General features: G+C 41.9%; 1 protein-coding gene across 3 annotated transcripts in view; it reads right to left on the bottom strand.

The window, feature by feature from the left end:
* Nucleotides 1-22,589, bottom strand: part of Tnpo1 (transportin 1) — an 86,564-nt gene that overhangs the window by 57,664 nt on the left and 6,311 nt on the right. The window contains exon 1 of one of the 3 annotated variants that reach the window (XM_029544081.1): nt 5,707-5,797. The exons of the other annotated variants lie outside the window; for them this stretch is intronic. Within the exon in view, the coding sequence (XP_029399941.1) occupies nt 5,707-5,778 (72 nt within the window). The 5' untranslated portion in view covers nt 5,779-5,797. Of the gene's footprint in view, nt 1-5,706; nt 5,798-22,589 lie in introns of those variants that run through there. 3 annotated transcript variants of the gene reach the window in all.

A 22,589-nucleotide genomic window follows, 5' to 3' on the forward strand; every position in this document is an offset into this window, starting at 1 on the left:
AGAGAAAGAAAGAAAGAAAGAAAGAAAGAAAGAAAGAAAGAAAGAAAAAGAAAGAAAGAGAAAGAAAGAAAGAAAGAAAGAAAGAAAAAGAGAGAGAGAAAAGAAAAGAAAAAAAAAAAAACAAAAGAAAATCAATCCCCCTGAGCCTTCGCTTCCCAACTATTATATGGGAATATATCAACTCTAAATTAGATTATAGATACCTAGTACTAATGACCTGAAAAAACAGAGTTATAAGAGTTAACCCAGGGGCCGGAGAGATGGCCTAGTGGTTAAGGGCACCAGCCACTCTTCCAAAGGATTCAGGTTCCATTCCCAGTACCCACAGCCCATGACTGCCTGTTACTCCAGTTCCAGGGAAATCTAGCAATGTTTCCTGCTCCGCAGGCACCTGTTACTCGTGGTGCTGCACAGATACATCAAGGCAAAACCCCAACACACATAAAACACACACACACCCTTTTAATCCCAGCACTCAGAAGAGCTGGTTTTCTAGAGGACCAAGGCTGGGATCTCAGTACCCACATCTCGAGCTTGGTAATCAATGGCGAAGTCAAATGCAAGTGAACCACAGTTCTTACTTAGTGAGAGCCAGATGCACTGTCTACTGAGGAGTGGTGAGAAAAGACAAACATACTCAGCTAGGAAAGAGAGACGAGGCATGCTTCCCTCATCTGCTTCAAAGCTCTTCCCCCATTTCACTCAAAGGCAAACAACTATTAGCCACAGGCATGGTGCATCACTGTGAAGTGATAAACATTGCCTTTGGTGTCAGGACCTCCCCAAAGGTAAATGCGAGTGGTAGTGTTCCAAAGGAGATAAGGTGTACCCATCCTGCAGCAACACTGCAGTGTACAACTAGAAAACTGAGTGTGTGTATGCGCACACATGCAAAATAACCTTGCCAAAAGTTCTATGTATATATGTAAACAAAAGTTAGGCTTTTGGCTCTGAAAACTGTAAGCACATTTTTTTTTGTTTGTTTGACCAATGTGACACTTAGTGGAACATTCACACGTCATACAGGCGAGGCTTAGGGCGGCTTCCGGCTTCCTAGTGGGCTAACCCCACTCTGTCTTACCCTAGAAATGAAAGCGTTCCTCTCAATCAGGAATCACTCATCCTCAGCACATGGCTTCAGCTGAGTAAGGTGTGGATAACAACTAAGACAGCAGAGCACTAATCAAGTTAGGAGGCCAGGAGAGAACTGCCTTTTCAGCTGAGATGGAACAGATCGAAATGTGAGGAAGGCTGAGACGGGGCTGGGGGCGCCTGTAAGACGCAGAGGCTAGTAACTGGGCCGGCTGTGAAGGCATGAAAGGCACCATCACTTAAAATTAGAAGGCATAATCTCCCCACCGAGGAGAACTGAGTACAAGACATGTCCACGCTCTGCTCCAGATTTAAATGCTGTCAAGCCACAGTGACAGCAGGAGCCACTGGAAACTTAACTGTCCCAACTTCATCTAAAGTAGAGTTCCAGCATCTAGAGACATACAACTCAAAGTTCTGGTCCTTACATTTTAAAAGATTTAAATACTGTACTACATAGTGAGCCTGGTCTACACAATGAGTTCAAAGCCAGACAAGGCTGCATGGCAAGACCCTATCTAAAGCAACAACAAACCCAATGCATTGTTATGTCAATAGCAGAGGCTGCTAATATCTTCTGGGGCAAGCAGTCTTCTAGAGGCACTACATATGATAACTAATTTAATTTCACAACTTTGTCCTGGCATTGAAATACCAGGATATACCATGCAACAGAGAAGCAAACTGAATCCTAGGGAAGATACTTGCCGGTTCCTCAGCAAGTACAAGCCAAGACTAGGACTCAAGCCAAACTAAGCTGGCTTTAGCCAGAGTGGTGGTGTTGGAACACAGTACTGAAGGGCAGGGAGACCACAAATTCAAGGCTTTGTCTCAAAACACCAAACAAAGAACAACAAAATAACGACCATCTACCAGTCTTCTCTGGTATCAAACCAGGGTCCAGGTCCCTGATATGTTGCCTTTCCAACAGAAATATCAAGCTGTAACCTGGGAAACTAATAAAAACACACATACAAGAAATACTGGATCCTTCTGTCTGAGGTAAAAGAGTAAAGCCATTCTTTATTATTGTAAAAATCCTAACACCTGAAAAATCAATATATAGCCTGATAGTTAAAAATGAGTTATTTTGACAACACTAAATCTAAATCACTAAGTCCTCCTGTTGTACACATACCTTACCTTAAGAAGCAAAGCTTAAGAATTGTGCTGAATATTTTGAAGAATAAAAATTCGAGACAGACTTCCATAGTAAATACCTCTTTGTTTTATTAGAAGAAAAAAAAAGCTATGATGAGCAAGGAAGGGGGAAAACAGATTTCCAAGGGTTGAAAAAAAGAGCATCCGTGGGGAAGGGGGGAGGGGGGAGGGGAGGGAGCACTGTGTGAGGCAAAACTATAGAGTGGAACCTAAGCTAGTTGAGGAAGCAAGTCTCATCAGACCAGAAGGCAACAAAACAGCAGTACAGTTAGGGGGCGTGGTGGGCGGGGACTGAACCCAAGGCTCCATACATCCTAGGTAAGTACCGTTCCACGGAGAGAAGCTATATTCCCAGCAAGACAGTATATTTAACATGGTACTAGGCACCTGAGTTTGAAAAGGCTCTGGATTGATTGATTGCTTAGAGTAATTGGTTCAATTAGCCACTTAGAAGAAATAGGTTAAAAAGGTAAGTTTTCAGTCTTCCAGCATTACAAACTTATTGCAGCCAAGAAGGGCTGGAAGATAGGGTTGAGAGAAAACAGAAAATGGGAACCAAGGAAATTTTTTAAAAATGTATTCTTAGCATGCACAAAGACCTTTTGACAAATATGATGTTCCAATGCAAAAGTATCCACAGTAACATTAAAGGGTGTGGTCTCTTAGTGACTGAATGATACAGGAGAAAGGCTTGACTCTAGACTTCAACCCAATCTATAACCAGGTACCTTTTACACTTCGGTTCATTAACATTTACAACAGTGCAATGAGGCAGATATTAATCCACCACCAACAGGCACAAGTTGGAAGTGGCTATCTAGCTTATATGTTCAGCGTACATGTGGCAGAGGAGCGATTCAACATCAATGTATAATCCCCAAATCTGTACAGAGCTAAGTAATAACAGGTTTTATACTGCTGTTTAAATGCAAGATCTCATTTAATTCTATGCACATATACTACTATTACCTCTACTTTCCAAAAGGGGAGGGCGCCTAAGAGAAGGAAAGCAATGTGCCCAGTCAACAAGAGTGGAAACAAAACTCCAGGACTGCAGCCCAGGCAGGTCTGCCTGACTAGGGCAGGGCCAACACACTCTCTCACCCTAGTCTACTCCCCATCACTCCTCGCAGGACGAGCTAGTCACAGAACATCATATGGAGCACCAAGAACTCAGCACCCTCTTCAATCTACTGTCTCCAGTTTGATCACTTTGGGGTATAGTAACTGAACCCTGTTATTTAGAGTTCCTCGGAGTGGGGGTGCAGGAGCGCTCATGGTTGTGAGGGCCAGAGACCAAACTCAGGTGTCATTTGTCAGGTATTGTCCAACTTATGAGGCAGGGTCTCTCACTCACCTAGAGCTCACTATTACACTAGGCTAGCTGGCTCACTCTACCTCCCCAGTGCTGGCATTATAGCTATGCATCACCATTCCTGGCTTCTTGCCTATTTTTGGTTTTTTCACTTAGGGATTGGAGATCAAACATGTCTTTTTGCTGGCAGAGCAGGAACTTTACTAACAGAGCTAGTTCATGGGCCCCATTTGTTAGTTTAACCTTTTCACCTTTAATCAAAACATAAGGCTGAGAGGGTTAGTATCTCTTTATAGTTAACAGAAGTATAAACAGCAGCTTCTTATTGAGTTCTATAACAAATTTAACCATCACAGTGGGCCTCCATCTCCGCGTATCTTTAAGCAACTCAAGCCAGTGGTTTCTAAACTCCTGCAACTAGATGAGAACCGGTCTCCTAACTCAATGTATCTGCTCCTAGAAATGCTCTCTGCTTCTTCCTCAAGTGAGCAATTTCTGAACTAAAAAGTGACAAAAAACAAAAAACAGAAGGAGCAGAATGCAGACTGAAGTGGTTAATATGGAAGCTTCGATGTCAGAGTCTGATGGCAAGTATCACTTAAGAACATGCTGTTCGAAGTTACCGAATAACTTGTAGTAAAGAGCTAGAGATGGCTCAGTTCTTACAGTTATAGGTGGCTCAGAAACACCTCTAACTCTAGTTTCGGGGATCCTGTGTCTGCTGGCCTCCCAGGCACCTGCACTTTTTTGTGCACAGACATATACACACTAGTACACAAAGAGAGCAAGGAGAGAGCAAATGTTAAGAAATAATTTGTACTTCACAGCAAGGACATGCCAGGGGCTTTTTCATTTAATGGTACCAGAGACTTGGTAAGGATTTGCACTTAATCCCAATAACATACAAGAAAACCAGGTTATTTGGGCTTATTTCTCTAAACTGAATTAGTGTCATTGCTTGCTATAGTGGTTTTCATTTCTAGGATGTGGATTTAAGGGGAAAGCTCTTTTGAAGTCTCTAACAATTACAACATGATTATACATTTTATTTCAATTTGGGTAGAACAAAAGTACCAATTTCTAATAAATTTTGGGCAAAACAAACAAAATTCTGGCCCTTGAGTGACAATTCATCTTTGAGCTGCACTAAGTCCAGCAGTAAGCAGTAAGTTCCCGGGTCCTCCTCCCTCCAGTAGTGTAGCACCTACCCATGCCTAGGTTCTACTGGTGTGCTCGCACGGCTGTAACATCGCGGCTTTATTCCTCTAAACTGAATTAGTGACATTGCTTACTGTAGTAGTTTTCATTTCTGGAATGTGGATTTAAGGGGAAAGGTCTTTTAAAGTCTCCTCTAACTATTACAACATGATTATACATTTTATTTCAGAATACTGATTTTTGCCAAGGTTTTAATATAGTATTTAATAATTTTTAAATGCTTTTATATTTTATTTTCAAACTTTTTTTTGTTTGTTTTGTTTTTTTTATTTTTATTTTTTCAAACTTTTTTTTTGTATTTATTTATTTATTTATTTATTTATTTCAAACTTCTAACTTGAATTGAAGAGCTAGTCTTAAACCGGGCGTGGTGGCACATGCCTTTAATCCCAGCACTCTGGCGGCAGAGGCAGAGGCAGGCGAATTTCTGAGTTCGAGGCCAGCCTGGTCTACAGAGTGAGTTCCAGAACAGCCAGGGCTACACAGAGAAACCCTGTCTCGCAAAACCAAAAAAAAAGAAGAGCTAGTTTTAGTGATGCTAACTACCTCACTAAAAGTCACTTAGCTAGTAGGTGTTAAAGGGAGCTGGGAGGCTAGAGAGAGATTCAGTAGTTAAAGTACTTGCTGCTCTTGCAGAAGACCGGATTTGGTGCCCAAGCTCCAAACTGTTAACCCCAGGGGCTCCAGCACTCTCTTCTGGGCTCATGCAGTTAAAACACAAATGCACATAAGCAAAACTAGACATTAAGAAAGAATTGAGCTGAAATGAATGTCTTCCTATTTTGGGTCCTATGTTTTTAGTACACTAAACTGCTTTGGTCCATAGAAAATAAATAAAATAAAAAAAAAAAAAACCCGTAGCCTGTTTGATTTTAACTCATTAGTTTAAATGCCAGCATGCATAAACAATGGAGACAAACCTGTATTGGTCTCACAAGGCAGGTAGTGCTCAGGCAGGTCCTGGTATGTATTGAGTTATTTAAATAAGACATGCCAGCATCAGGTAAGCCACTGTTCTTGGTACATGTAAGGAGCTGGGAGACTAGGAGAAGGATGGTAACAGGCAATATTCTTCCTGTGAAACAGCTGAAATTGATAAGTCAATAAGAGAGATGGTCCAATTAGACTCTGTTGTCCATATTTATAGTGAGCCATGCGAGTACAGTCAATATGAAACCAAGCTGATTTCTAAGAAAACAACCTGCTAGCATATGGGGATAACCACTACGCTCCATTTTGATAAGAAGCATGCCATCTGACTGTTAGATTGTTCTAATTGAAACAGTCCCGTTACTTCTCACTTATCCCAACCTACCCTCAAGTACACTGTATTGATCTGGTATTTTACCATTTCAAGGAAAGCAGAAAAAGGAGCAAGTGATGTAGAGTCACTCTCAAGGGCTAAATGAGAAAATGCCCGACGCAGTTTCAAGAGTAAATTAATTTTTTAAAAGGTAAGCAGTTAGAAATGCAATTAGCAGTGTGCTGACCTAATTGTCCAGGTGTCTACTGAAAGCCCACTCAAACATTAACAGGGGCACAGCTCAGTAACCATTCAGCTACAGGAGGATGGGCAGAGCAGAAAAACACAGCAAAGGAAATGATTTCAAAAAGGTTTTCTTTTTCCATTTTGTGTATTGCGTTTTCCTCTGCATTTATGTACATACACCACATGCATGCCTGGTGCCCAAGGAGATCATAAGAGGGTATGAAAAGCTCTGAAACTGGAGATACAGTGTGAGGCCCCATGTGGGTGTGGGATTCCTGGGCCAACCACTGGTGAGCAGCGGTCTCCCTATCTGAGATGGAGCTGATGAAAAGGCCAAACGAGGGCACAAAGTACAATACTGCTCATCCCCTCACACTGTGCTTTCCAGTAAAACTGTCGCTGACACTCCAGATTTCCCCACCGCCATCTACACCAGACTAGAGGAAGAGGAATATTAGTTGTATATTATCAAAGAATATTCAAGAAAAGTGGGCTGTTCAACTTGTCATTTAAAGCGGGGGGAGGTTGGTGTGCTTTGAATGTCACACTGAAACTCGGTTTTCCAAAGGAGAGCAACATGTGGGTCTCTGGAGAGTGAAAGGGTGCCCTTAGAAGAAGGCTGAGGCAGACTGCTGGCGCTCCCTCTTGCTCTGCCATACAGTATAACCACATGAAGACACAGCAGAAAGGACCGTCTACAGACCAGGGGGGATGCCACCCCGTCTAAAGCGCTTCACTACCGTGGTATGCACAGACATGGTAGGTGATACTAGTGCCGTACAACCAGAGACAAAGAACAGACAGGGACATCATGTGGTGACTATTAAGTCAGATACCAGTGTAATAAGCCTGCAAAAATTATGTAAGCAAAACACACAGCAATGGGGGCTGGAGAGATGGCTCAGCAGTTAAAAGCACTGACAGCTCTTCTGAAGGTCCTGAGTTCAAATACCAGCAACCACATGGTGGCTCATAACCATCTGTAACAAGACCTGACTCCCTCTTCTGGAGTGTCTAAAGACAGCTACAGTGTACTTACGTATAATAAATAAATAAATCTTAAAAAAAAAAAAAAAAAGAAAACCATAGATGATCAAAACTAGAGTACACGTGCGGGAACGAAAGACGAGGTGCTACCATTCAGCTAACGCTTTAATAGAAAATGCAATACGACACTGTCCATGCCTGCTCAAGTATGCTTTTTCTTTTTAAAAAAATTGTTATATTCAATATCTTAACATTATTAACTTAAAGTAAAATGAAGACATTTCCATCACTATAAACAGTGGCTCATACACTCCATTTTAAACTTTGTATCTCTATAAGTATTTGGTGTGAAAAAAATATAAAAGTTCTTGGTTTTGTTTCCTATTTTCTGTCCTGTCTTCCATTCTCTGAAGACATTTTCTCCTAATCACTGTTAGACTAACTTGCAGCACACCAAATGGTATGGAAGACAACAGAAAAATCACACGGCATGAACAGTAACCTCAACATTAGCTAATGTCATTGAGAACAACTTAGAACAGAGATAGGATCGTTTCCTTTTAACGTATTAAAGAAAATGAAGCTTAATGAAAAATTCATAAATGAAAGCAGGGCATTGTGGCACAAGTCCCAGCACTCGAGAAGCAGAGGCAGGTGGATCTGAGCTTGAGGCCCGCCTGCGATACAGACCAAGCTCCAGAATGGCCAGAGCGACCCAGAAAGAACCTGTCTCGAACCACACACACCCCCATCCCCAAGTTAATAAATAATAAAACGAGGGAATGTAAGATCCCCTGAACAGGGGATAATGATAACTATCCACAACAGAGTAATTGGTTGTAAGTGTATGACCCTAAGGCTGAATACTGGCCTAAGTAACTTTAGTTTCTTTGACAAGCAGAGAGGGTGTTTAACAGTTAGGAAATATCACTCACCCCCCTTCATCCCACAAACCTGGAGTTTATCAGTTAGAATAACTGTAGTTGGAGGACACCACCATTTAACCATGAGATTATAAAGAGCACTAGACAGTAGTCAGTCAATCTTTTTACTTAAAAATAAGACCTAGAAATCAAAATTACAAATTAAGAGGAAGAATTTTATTTTATTTCTGATTTATAAAAGGGAGCTTCCAGTTTCATGGCACCCTCCTACCTCCATGTTTGAAGGGTACACTAACATCTGACAAGCACTTCAGTAAAGCCACAGGCCCCTTCTCTAAGGAATTGGTAGCTCACAGCCCATGTATCAGGGAAGAGAATAATGGCAGTTTAGTTTGTGACTTCATTTTCTAAGCACAACTGATGAAACTGGACAATGACCTTCCATGTGATGAAATCCTAGCATGAAAAGATGAACTCTATTGAATTTCCTTTCCTGGGAAGACAATCAGAAGTACTAAGAGATTTACCATTTGCCAGTTCCAAAAGCTTAAGCTAAAAGGTCACAACTGGTAGGCAGGTAAACACACCCAAGACAAAATTACATAGATCAGAAATTCTAAGCAGAGGATTGGGAAGGGCTGAGCAGGATCATATGGACTGACTTGCTTCCTGATTGCTTTGTAATTCTAATCCGTGGGTGATTTAAATGGAACTCACCCTAGCTTTTAAAATAATTGGAATATATTTCTTTTCGTTGAAAGAAGTTTAGCCAGAGCCAGACATGGCACATGCCTTTAATCCCAGCACAGTGGAGGCAAAGGCAGATGTATCTCTGTGAGTTTGAGGCCAGCCTGGTCTACATAGCAAGCTCCAAGACAGCTAGGACTACATAGGGACCCTGTCTCAAAAAACAAAATGAACCAAAAAACCCCAAACAAACAAACCAAACAAAACAAGAGCTTACCTAAAAAAGAAATATCAAATACCTGTTAAAATATCTATACATAATTAAACATACAATATGATCATTTAATGATAATGAGAAACAAACTTCCCCAAGCATTCTTGCTTCATCTGAATCTTGCAGTTCTCTGGAACTGTTGAGTTGGTACAACAATGGCTCTGATAATCTTGGGAATATATTTCCTTAGCTTGCATTTTCTTAGCAGCATGAATTAGCAATCAAACATCAACGTCTCTGAGAGACACTGGGTATAATGAATAAATCCAGACGGTAGAAAGGAAACTGAGTAGAAGAAGAAGTCAGCAGCCAATATAGGCATGCACCCTCCTTTATTAAGTTCTAGTTATTCACCTTCCTTCCTTTCTTTTGTGTGCATGTGTATGGGTGTGCATGCCCTTATTGTTTATGCACGTTTGCAAGTACACATGAAGGACAAGGGCAAAGAACATTCCTCATGAACCAGCCACGTTACAAGAGTATATGTGTGTATATGTATGTATATTATACACACACATACATATATGCATATTTGTTTATTTTTGAGACAGGTTTCTCTGTGTGGCCTTTGCTGACCTAGAACTTGCTGTTCTAGGCTGGTATCAAACTCAGAAATCCACCTGCCTCTGCCACAGCTGTGTTGGGATTAAAGGAATACACCACCACTGCCCAGCTTTATTGTATATTTTTTAAAAAACAGACTCTCAGTGACGTAGAACTTGCCAAGTGAGCTAGGCTAGCTGGCCAGGACCCCCAGGGATCTTCCTGCAGTGCCTCTGCAGTGTTGGCCCAGGTGCATGCCATTATACCTAAGGTTTTAAAAGTGCCTTCTAAAGATCCAAGTCCTTTGAAGGCCAGCATTTTACTAAGCGAGCTATGTCTCTGGGTCCCATCTTCTATTTCCATTTTTAGGAAGGGCAACCACCTTACCACATTCACTTTAATAACACTTTTAGCCATATAGGACAGTAGCACTTCTCTCTACTATGAATTCAGTTTTAGGATACTACTTGCTTCCCAAGATCCTTCATATCTCTCCTGCATTTCCAGGGGGTACACTGGTAGACAAACGCATGCTTTACTTAGACAAATGTGAAAGAGACTACAGCATGGTATATCAGTACAAACTGATACACTCTTTTAAGAGGAATATGTAAATAATGTTATCTTCACATAGACACAGGAAAGCATTTCGTCTCACTAGTAAGTAATAAATGCAACAGTGAAGTAACTTTTTAATAGTTTCCCAATGACGCCCTATGGAGCCAAGGTGTGATAAGCATATGTTAACCATGGTAGACTAAAACTAACACAATCTACTGGAAATAAACTCAGCGTGTATGAGACTTAGACATTCTTACGCTTTCTCCCCTCGTTATTTTTCTAAACTTGTATTCTGAGAGTACTAAATACAGAAAAGGGTTAACTTATTTTTATTCCAGGATTACTTCTGCTAAAGTGAATCTATGGGTAAAAAGCATAACATTTAACTAATGATCTACAACACAGCCAACAAAGAGTTGGTAATTTCTGTAATGACATGAAATGTTTGTGCCTAAGTGGTAAAAAGACGACAGAAGTTGCATTCACAGTATAATCACAAATATATGTATGAACTGAGATATTCTCATAACAGTAATACATAAATAACTGTCTGGAAAATAATTTAGAACCAAGACAGTATATGAAAGAAAATTCACAAGAGAAACTCCAGCATTACACAATTATACTGTTTCTGTCTGTCTGTCTGTCTGTCTGTCTCTCTCTCTCTCTCTCTCACACACACACACACACACACACACACACACACACACACACACACAGGACAGGATTGGACTGACAGAAACCAAAAAGTAAGTAGATTATCAAAGTGTTGGTATCATAAGGTATTTTTCTTAAAACATTTTAAAACTGTGGGTTTATAATGCTTGTAATGAAAAAAGGAAAATCTTCCCACGGTGTCGTTGTGGGGAGTCATATGGAGCTAGGGCATGGACTACCTCCCAACCCTCAAAACTACACATGATACAATGGTGCCAAAGCTGTGACTTAAGCCGTGGAGCTTAAATGTGTTAAGCAGAGCCAGTGAGATGGCTCAATAGTTCAAAGCACTGGTTGTTCTAAGAGACCCAGGTTCAATTCCTAATAGCTCCATGGCAGCTCACAACTATAATTCAGTTCCACATGCTACACAGGTAAAACATGAGGAGGTTCAACTCTCATACAGACATACATGCAGGACAAGACCAATTTAAATAGTTGTTTTTTAAAAATTGTGTTAAGATACTGGAGAGCTGGCAAGCACTAAGGACCAGGGTTTGCCTTCCAGCAGACGTGTACGTAACTCCAGTTGCATGGCTCCACACACCCAGCACCCTCTTCTGGCTTCTACCAGTACCAGACATACACATGGTACACAGGTAAAATACCCGACATAGAAAAAATAATATAATAAAAATTAAAAATAATTTTAATAGGTCAAATATTTAAAAGGCACAAAAGCATGAAATATAGACTAAATATAGAAACAAATCGAAGGTTACCCTATTTGACAAGCCAAGACTTTGGGGTTAGTGAGATAGCTCAGTTGTTAAGAGATTGCTGCTCCTGCAGAGGGAGGACCTGGTTTTGATTCGAAGCACCCACATTGTGGCTCACAACCATCCCAAATGCAGTTCTAGGGGATATGATGCCTTCTTCTAACCTCTAAAGGCACTAGGTACATACATGTGAAACACTCAAACACATAAAATAAAATATCTTTTAAAAAAAGTTTAAAGGAAGTAGTCAAGTCTTAGTTACCTGTAAGATTCAGCCACCTTTTCCCAGATGACGCCACGGAAATGAGTAAATGGAATTATCTTTTAAAAAATCTTCATAGGAATGAAAAAACAAAAAGTGAACCCTGATTTCATTAGAATTATATCAGAAAAGCTGTTTTATGGTTCAAGAGGCCTGGTCTCAGAGAAGGGCTGACCTGAGTATCAGAGGACAGAAACTTTATTTTTCCTCACAGAACAGAAGTAACTCGAAAGTTCACTGTGATAACCATTCTGACTCTATGTGGAGCCTATTTTAACAATGGCATCACCAAAAGATACTGTTCAGACTTAAGCATAAAATATCAAGTAAACAGGGAAGCAGTAACGCTGCTCAAAATTTAACATAAGAACCAGCATCAAGATTTTATTGACCTTCAAAAGAAATAGCACCATACGTGCCTATCAGCAATTCCTAAATTCTCAAGACACTGGTGTGTAATTGTGAAAATGCCAGGCGGGAAACCACCACCAAACAACTCCAACAGGGACTATGAGCAGGTAAGACAAATCCTCCAACAAAAACCAAAACAGACAAAAGCTGGCCAGATGGTGGTAGCACACGCCTTTAATCCTAACACTTGGGAGGCAGAGGCCAGGACAGCCAGGGCTACATAGAGAAACCCTGTGTCAAAAACAAAACAAAACAAAACAAAACCAAAAACAGACAAAAGCTACCCAGAAAAGAAAGCCTGTGATTCTACAGTGGGTTTTGAGACTTGTTTAAGTAAAGTAAGTGGAACAGATTTTAACGACTTATAAGTACAATATCTATGGGAAACTTATGTAGTGATGAATTACAAGAAACTAAATGCGCTCATCTTCAAATGACAAACTGTTAGCACGTGCTCACCTGAAGGAGTTAATGGAGTAGCACTTGCTAAGAAAACAGTTCATAGAACATTGAAGTCATTTTTAAAAACCCTTCAGAAAACAGCAAATGGAAGTGCTCACAATTTAAGAAGTGCTATCGATGGGATGGTCTGGGTGAAGCTAGTTTGGTAAGAAGGGGTAGGAGGGAAGTGAGGCTTACCCTGGTTTAAAACTCAGGCATAATTCAGGTGTCTGCATCACTCTGAGTGGATAAGCACTGGAGACGATATGCCCACAATTTTATTGACTTTCAAAAAAAATAGCACTGCAAGCACCTTGCAGCGATTCCCTAAGTCTTCAAGACACTGATGTGCACAAGTAAAACTGCCACAGGGAAGGACAACCACCAACAAAGAAACTGCGTGTGAGGCAATGCCTCAAAGGACTCACTGTTCCTATCTCAGCAAGAACTGCACTTCTTATAAAACAAATTCCTAAACCTTTCCCTAGAGAAGGGTGGGGACATGGACAATCCATCTGCAGAAGTCAATGTGAGGTGATCCTTCAGTTAAAAACAACTGCCAGCAGCAACCATCTCAGGCATGTAGTTAACAAAATGCATACATCTTTTTAACTCTGGGTACGTACGTATGCATGTATGTATGTATTGTATATGTTTGTGAGTGTGTGTGTGTGTGTGTGTGTGTGTAATATGAGGTACGTTAGAATCCTCAAGTGCTCTCCTTTTCATGCCTTCTCCTTTATTCTGCTCCTCGGTCACCGTTGTAAACTCTGACATGGAAATACTATTTTAGCCTTTTGATTCAGTACTATATTTAGGCTAAGATTCCAGAAAAATTCACTACCTTTACAGGAATTCCACTGTTTCACATCTTATTTATCTGAGCAAAAAGATTTGGGCCAAAGGGACGGTATTAGGGAAGGGGATCCAAACTCACAGCCAGAGCCTGTCTGGAACTGGAGCTGACAGCCAGTTGTAACTCAAACTGCCTCCCTCCAACAGTCTCTACGTTTTGGGGGAAGGAGGAGGTTGGGGGTGGGGAGCGCATTTCCAGACTCCACTCTCAATCCTTTGCACTATTAGTAACTGCTGAGCATGCTACACTAATTATGTAAACTCTTTTGGCTTATTTCTTCATGTAAAAAGCAACTGAAGGCTGACCATATTTACTGACTGTAAATAGTGGAATATAAATGGTTATAATACATGCACAGAAGTAGACTTGTTTCTTTAAGCTACTGCAATTTTCCAAGCCCCTCCTACCTTCCAGAAACTGCTATCCTAGTCAATCATGCAAGTCATGCTCTGGAAGATGCTACTGGGAGCTACCTGTCACTTGGTCCTACTGAAAACCCTAAGGGTTCCTGGAGGAGGCGCAGGGAGCCGCTTGCGGGGGCTCATTCCTTATACAGTCACACTGAGCAGGAAGATACTGCTGAGCTGGTTATGGTGGCTCAGGGTTTTAATCCCAGCCTCAGGAAGCCTATGTCTATGAGTGGGCCAGGCTAGTCTACACAGTGAATTTGAGGCCATCTTGGTCTACACAGTGAGTTACAGGACAGGCAGGATTACACAGTGAAAACCTGTCTCAAAAACAAAAGAAAAAGATGTACTTTTTGAGCTGAAACCAACTGCAACAGATTAAGTGGTTTCTTCTGTTCATTGGTTTGGTTTTTTTTTTTTTGTCTGTTTCCTCCCCCACCCCCCTCTGGAGACAGGTTCTCTCTATGTAGCACTGGCTGGCCTGGAACTCAGAGCTCTGCCTGTCTCTGGCTCCTGAGTGCTGGGATTAACAGTGTGTAACACTAGGCCTGCCTCAGATCCAGATGGTAACTGACCTCAGCACAAGATGATTAATCTAAACAATAGTATCAACAACTGAAAAGTATCATTTATGCTAGAGTCTGACATTTTGACACATGGATTCTAAATCCCTTCACTTTCCTTTCTCTTCCTTCTGTCCTGATGCTTAGCAGCATGACACACGACATTGGTGTCTGTTAGAAGCACTATAAAGGAGAACGGCTCAGAAGTTAAGAACACCTGTTGCTCTTACAAGACCCCTCCATAACTCCAGTTCTAGATCAGACACCCTCTTCTGACCTCTGGCACAAGACACACATGGTGTACATACATACACACTGGCAAAACACTCAAATACTTAAAAATAATAAAATTTTAAGAGGTTAAAGATAGAATATACTACAAGCCTATAAATACTGTAAAATGTATTGACATGGAGTTCTGACTGCATGTATGTCTATGCATGTCTGGGGCCCATGGAGGACTGAATAGGTGTCAGACATCCTCAAACTAAAGTTATATGGTGTGAGACCCCATGTGCATGCTGGGAATTAAAACTGGGTCCTCTGCAACACCAACCTGTACTCTTAACCAGAGCGCCATCTCTCCATGTGTTAACAATTGGCTAAAAAAGGTCTGGATTGCACTGCATACTAAAATAAAAACACAACCAGTATACAGGATATTACTGAAACAAACAACGGACTATTCTGTGCATTTAAAATTCCCTCATAAATATCTTAAGACTACAAAAAGGCCACTCAGCAGACTCATGCCCAAGTGCCTCTACTCCCCTCTCCTTGCAGAAATGCCCCACGATGCCACAGTCACCATCCCTCCACCTCCCCCGCCTCAGCCCTAGCACAGTGCAGACGAGAGATCCCTTCCTCACCTCAGCTGTGGCACATCTACGCGGCTCCCTTACCTCACCGCTGCTGTCAGGTTCCTCAGATGTCTCCCTGCCCCTAAACACTGTAAACACTGCAGGACCTCTTCTTTTCTCCATATCCATAATTTTTAAATAGAACACTGAATTCTGGACTCAAATATGCAATGTAAGACATTGTGAGACAGCCATCTCATAATCAGGTAGGTAAAACAGAGAAATGTTTTGTAGCTCTGATGGCTTAGAACTTGCAATCTGCCCACAAGACCTGCCATTCCAAACTAGCCCTGAACAAGAAGTCATGCATGATTCCCTCCTACCCTCCCAGCCTGTTGTCACTAAATGTCACTAGTTTTCGCCCCGTAGTTCAGATCAAAGCACTAAAAGGCCATCCTTGATGTTCTAAAACACCCACAGTGTTGTCCAAGTATACCTTCAAATGTGCTCTTATCAGACGGCTCAGTTCAGGGAAATCCAGGCAGCATGCTTTCTAAGAACATGACCTGCTACAACAATTTCCAGGCCTCCATTTTATTCCCTCCCAGCTGCTTGAGATGAAGCAGCAAAGCAAACCTGGTGAACCCTGTAATTAATCATGGACGGACGGGGTTTATAGTCCTATGGTAGCCTTCAGGGCTCTGATTTAATCTAGGTCTGCACTTCTCCGAGTGCATTACTTCCTGCCTACCTTGTTTGCCATGTTTCAGTCACATCTGTTCCTTGCTATGTTCAATTTGTTCCTACTACTGGCCTTTAGTTTTGCAATCTCTCTCCCAAAATCTCCTACTGGCTCCTCCTTCCCTTGCCCAGCTTTCTGACCACTCTGACACTTTAGAGAGGCAAAGGTCAAAGGTCGCCTCTCCCGCTCCACCAAACCCTTCTACTTCTTGTCACTGTTTCACTTTTTTTAAAGTATCTATTTCATTATTTTCCTTTTATTTCATTAAAAAAAANAAAAAAAAAAAAAAAAAAACCTCCAATAAAAAATAATATGACTATTTTCATTGCCAGGAAAAGAAAACTATGAAACTCAAGCTCCCTAAAACCATCTCTCACGATACTGGTTCCCTTCCCAGAAGCACCAGGGATGTGTGTTTGTACTATCTGTGTAAAGTTCTTTTTCATGCATATAGGCATATGGAAACAATAAAGCATCTCATCTCTGCCCTGTAACAAATCATTCAAAATGTGCCTTCGCTTCCCTAGTCATTATCTACAGAATGAACGTATAGTTCTTAGATTGAATGACCTACAGTAGAGGCCACTGATGGATACTTAACCTATTAACAGTTTTAAACCAATGAAAGCCATTTACTAAGCTATTTTACTGGGTATACATTCTAGGGTTTCTTTAGCTGTATGGTTGAAAACTGGACTGAAAAGGGACAGAGCAATTGGGAAGGGCAGGGACTATGTAACAGAACACTTCCCAACCATGTGCTCACTGCACGCTCCAGCACAAACAAAAAACAAAAACAATAACAAGTAACATTGCCACCAATACCAAACAAAACAAACGTCAGGCTCTACAGGCCACAGATGCCTTGCATGTTCTTTGTTTTACAACCCTTTAGAAAGTAAGATCTGAACAAACACTTAGAGAGAGTCACTGAGCCAAGCAGGTGAAAGCTGCCGACCCTACAGATGGTAAAAACACAGCATGGCGGGAAGAGACAAAGCGGCCACAGGAAGGAGGACAGGAACATAAGGAAAAGGAAGAATGGTTGAACAGATCAGGCAGGTAAGTTCAGTGTAGGGCCTCGCTTTACTCTGAGTGTCAGTTAGTAATATTTGCGTATATACAGGCTGCTATAACAAAATTAGCTAACTTAAACACAGCAGCAGACTCTCACCATCCGGATCAGGAAATTCATGATTAAACTATTGTTGGAATTTGGTCAGGGCCTTCTTTCTGGCTCACAGATATTCCTTTTTGCTCTATCCTCCAAAGGACAGCTCTTTTTAAAAATGTATTTTATTTATTGTGCATTGGTGTTTTGCCTGCATATATATCTGTATGAGGGTGTCAGATCTGGAACTGGAGTTACAGACAGCTGGGAGCTGCCATGTGGGTGCCGGGATTGAACCCAGGTCCTATGGAGGAGCAGTCAGTGATCTTAACTGCTGAGCCATCTCTCTAGCTCCAAAGGACATCTTTTATGAAGAGCACTACAACGACTCATGAAGACCTGACTCGCCTAATTTAATCACTAAAGTCTCCATTTCCAAATATGATCACTATGGGAGTCAGGGTCCCTACATGCATTTTGGGAGGATACATGTTTTCAGACCACAGTAGAAGCTACTGTGGATGGAATGGAAAAGTAGTAAGGGCTGTAATGATTTGTAGCAGCTTCACTTTGGCTAATGAACTGAAAAATAAACAAACAAACAAACCAAACCCCACTGATTGGAGAGGCCAGGTAGAATGGGCAGACCACATAGCAACTAACACTGCTGTCAATAAGCAGGCTGCAAGGGCAGTGGCTGGGACCAGGGGATGGAGGCAGGAGGAAGCATGAGTAGCCAGCCAGTACTTCAATGTACTTTGAAGATACGGAAAACAGGCTGACCTAATAGAGTGGAAGTGAAGTTCAGAAAAAGGCCACAGTTTCAGAAGGCAGACTGGCTGTGGAGAGCAGCACCAGCACAAAGTTTAGGACTAAGCTTGAACACTGAGTTTAACAGCTACCATTGGACACTAAGGTAGAGATAATGAACAGGCAGTTACATAAATAAGACTGAATTAGAGAGGCCAAAGATACATATTCAGGCATTGGTGACATTTAGAAGACATTTCAAACCACAAGACTAAAAAGAGTAGATGTAGCTGGAGAAGTGTGGCTGGCAGGACAGAGGCCAGGAACTTTGCAGTATTAAGATGTCAGTGAAGAGACAAACCTTACCGGCAGAGCAGTTACAAGGAGCTAGCCTGGGGAGGTGACTAGTGAGTGTGGTAACCCTGGAAGGCAAAGAAGCAAGCTTTTCAAGATGAAGGGGAGGAAATGGCCGGGACAGATGCTGCCAGTTCAATTTGGGAACTAGGAAAATCACCTCAGGCATACCTGAGGAGTCACTGGCTAAACTGGTGGAGGCAGAGACCTGACTGCAGAAAGATTAGGAGAATCTTGGAGGAGCAAAGTTAGTAATAGCAAGTGTTAACAATTCTGCTGAAAGGAAAACGCGCTGAAGTGGGTCAGTTCTGAGGGTGACAGAAGTACAGTCATCACCTCTGAACAACAGTTCTCCAGCTGTCGCTTCAACCGCAGGCAGACTGAAGAGGAGGGCAAATAAAACCTCGATCTAGTAAACATGATTCAGATTTTTATTTCCTAAGCAATGCAGTAAGGATAACAGCCATTAACGTAGAATTTACATTTAGTATTATAAATCGTCTAAAAATAATTATGAGAATATGAGAGTGCATGTAGGTTCTATACAAATACTTTGCCACATTATAAAAGGGATTTGTACATCTGTAAACCTTGGTACCTTGGTGGGGGGAGGGGGTGTCCTAGAACAATGCTTCACAAACACTGAGGTGACTATAGTAGCATGTCTGTCTGCTTAGGGAAATGGTTTCATAATGAAAATAAGCCAGCCATTTAGTGGTACATACTTTTAATCCCTGCACTTGGGAGGCAGAGACAGGTAGATCTCTGCAAGTTTAGGGTCAGCCTGTTCTACAGTGAGTTCCAGGCTAGCCAGGGGACTACACATTGAAACTGTCTCCAAAGCAAACCAACACACCAACGAACAACAACTAAAAAAAAAGAGCAAATGTATAATTCTTATTCATAAGATGAGTGAAAAAAAGACAAGGAAAGGCCACAATACTCCTAGGCATGGTGGAGGACAAAGTTTATTGTAGATAGAAAGAAGGAGTACACGGGGGGGGGGGGGGGGAGCCCAGAACACTCATAACCTTGAGTCATTTGAGAAGAACCAGGCACAGCAGCCATGAGGCAAAGGTACAAAAGGGGCGGGTAACCAAAATGGTGGACAGGGAGGAGGGACTGAAGGCTGCTAGAGAGCCTGGCATCCAGGGCTACTTTGTCTTAAGCAGATGAGAGAAGATGGGTCCAGTACAAAAGCAGACAACAGGACGCTAAGGTCACAGGCAGGAGACAGCACATACTACCACAGACGCTTCTAAGTTCCTGGGGATGGCAGGAATGTGGACACTTTCTTCACATGACTTCAGTTTGCTTAGCAAAGTAGAAAGCTAAGTCATGGGCTTGAAGTGAGGATGGAAGGAAGAGATATGAATTTGTAAAAAGAGAAGCCATGAGACCATCACTTAGTAGTAGAAAGGAAATCCAGGATCATGCAGGCCATGAGATTGACAGTCAAGTGAGGTTCTATAGTTGTACAATTTGTCCACATACAGGCTCACAGAAGCAAGTGCAAAACAAAGCACAGAACTGGTCTCAACTGGGCCCCTGGTTCTGCCAAACAACAAAAATAAGCAAAGAACAAGGAAGAAGATCCAAAATTCCATGACTAACTGTGGAATGTAAGCTGAGTGAAGGCCATGTAAAACAGAGTGAAAACAAGACAGCAAGTGGCCGGGAGACAGGATGGGTGGATGCTCCACTATCCAGAAGCTGCAAAGGCAGGATATAGGTCACAGGGTGGAACACATGCAAGAGTAACTACAGAAGTGCAAACCACTGGCTGGTCTTACTAGGTATTATGCATGCCAGGGTATAAAACAGCCCATTACACTCCCGCTGACTTCAATATACAGAGAGCAGGTGGTACTAGAAACAAATAGGTATGTAGGCCTTTATGATATAACCTAAGGCTGGGGACTTGGGGAAAGAATAGTCTAAAGGCAGGAAAGAGACTTCAAGTTGTTGTTCCCACTTCTAGGAAATATGAAAAATTATGCAAAATCAACCAACTAACTGAGGCACAACTGTGCCAGGTTCCCAGCAAGATAAGAAAGGAGGCCCTGGCACAGTGGCACATGGGAGGCAGAAGTAGGACTGTGAGTTTGAGACCAGCCTGAGATACAGAGGGAATGCCTAAATAATCAGGAGAAAGTAGATGGATAGGAGATGGCAACTGAGAAAGAAGGGCATGTGTTCAGGGGCTAGAGAGCTGTCATAACACTGTTCTTGCTCAAGACCCAGGTTCCGTTCCCGGCCTGCACATGACACCTCACAACCTTCTGTTATTCTAGTCCCAGGGGATCTGAAGCCCTTTCTGACCTTCCCTGGCACAGTCTTGCATATGGTGCACATATCCGCATACAGGCCAAACACTCATATATATAAAATAAATAAATCTAAGAAATATTTTTAAAAGAAAAAAGAATATGTTGAAAGGGGCGGTGGAGATGGCTCAGTAGTCAAGAGTACTTGCTGGTCTTGCTGAGGACCCAGGTTCAGCTCCCACAGGGTCACACTCACAACAATCCCTAACTCCAGATCAAGCAGACTGGATGTCTTCTGACTTCCTCAGGCACCAAGTATGTACAACGCATGTACATCCATGTAAGCATAACACTCATGCCTAAAAATAAAATAAATAGCCCTTAAAGAAAAACACAAAAATATGCTCAAAGTTTTGGTAGGTGGACAGTAAACCCCAGAGGACACAAAATAAAGGTAAGAAGGGTTAAGATGGGGAGGTAGGTGGGTAATACGACTGTGAACAGACATGTTTCAAATCTGATAAATGAAATGAAATGATCTGATAAAATAAATGAAGGCTGACTAGAAACCAGGAGCCTCTGCAGTTACTGACAAAGACATCCTGACACCTGACTCATCCATCCTGTTAAGAAATGGAAACTACTATGGTAAAATGGTTTTACTTTAAAATACCTAGGTTGGGTGTGGTGGCATATACCCACATATGGTATTATTTAATTTCAGCACTTGGGAAGCAGAAGCAAGAGGACCTCTGTGAGTTCCAGGCCAGCCTGGTCTATGTAGTAAGTCCTAGGCCAGCCAGGGTTATACAGAGAGCCTGTTGCAAACGACAAGAATAAAGCAATTGAAGCCGGGCGGTGGTGGCGCACACCTTTAATCCCTGTACTTGGGGAGGCAGAGGCAGGCGGATTTCTGAGTTCGAGGCCAGCCTGGTCTACAGAGATACAGCCAGGGCTATACAGAGAAACCCTGTCTCGAAAAACCAAAAACCAAAAACACAAACAAAAAGAATAAAGTAATTGAACTGTTTTCCTTTTTATGTATTTCATAATTTGAAAAACCCATTCTGTTCTTGATGATTTATACAAGTAATGTTTCATTTCAAAATTTCAATTGTTTATTCTAGTGTAACGTGAATTAAAACACTTGGGGCAAATCTGACCACACCAGTTAGTATCGTTGCTGTCTGAAACTGCTTTGCACTACAATGGCAAGGCTAGTATGGGCCAGAGAGTAGAAAAATATCTATAATCTGCCATGTATGCTCTATGGACCAAGAACACAGTAGGTACTTACCTTGTGCACGCACAGGGGAATGGCTTCCACCTCCCAACACTCCTGGACTCCTCCTAGGCCTCCCTGGGCTACAGCAAACCTGTCAGCCCCTGACAGTGCTTAAGGCATCCTCTGCTCACATCTCTCTCCACAGCTACTGCACCAGCCAGCTTGCACTCTTTCCAGCTGAGGGAGCCGACTTCTAAGAGCTTACTGCTTTAACTTATTGACTTCTGAAAACTGTGTTTACTAAATATTTTCCTCTCTTGTTAAATACTGGTGTTTGTGTGTGTCCAGAGTGCTTCACTGCTGAGTATGTATGGGTAACTGGCCTGCAAGCTTCCGGGGAGTCCCCTGTCTCTCCCTCACATCTCTGTAGGAGAAGCTGATTACAGGACTTTACATGTGTTCTGGGATCTAAGCTCGCACACTTTCATGGCAAGCACCTGACCCACGGAACCACCTCCTCAGCTCAGATAGTTTTCAAAAATGGTAATTCCTAACGCAAATGAAAGTGGCTCTGCAACTCTATGTTCACTTTCTAATGATGTGATTGTCCCTATCTATTGTTAGGCATTTGCTTACAGAAATACAACAGTTTGGAACATTCAATTATTTCTATCCTATAATTTCTTTTGTTAGGGAAGACAAAAGTGATAAGAAGGACCTGTGTCCTTTCTGGGACAAGCACTTCTGGTGGGC

This window comes from Mus pahari, chromosome 11 (assembly GCF_900095145.1).
Source record: "Mus pahari chromosome 11, PAHARI_EIJ_v1.1, whole genome shotgun sequence".
Classification (NCBI taxonomy): Eukaryota; Metazoa; Chordata; class Mammalia; order Rodentia; family Muridae; genus Mus; species Mus pahari.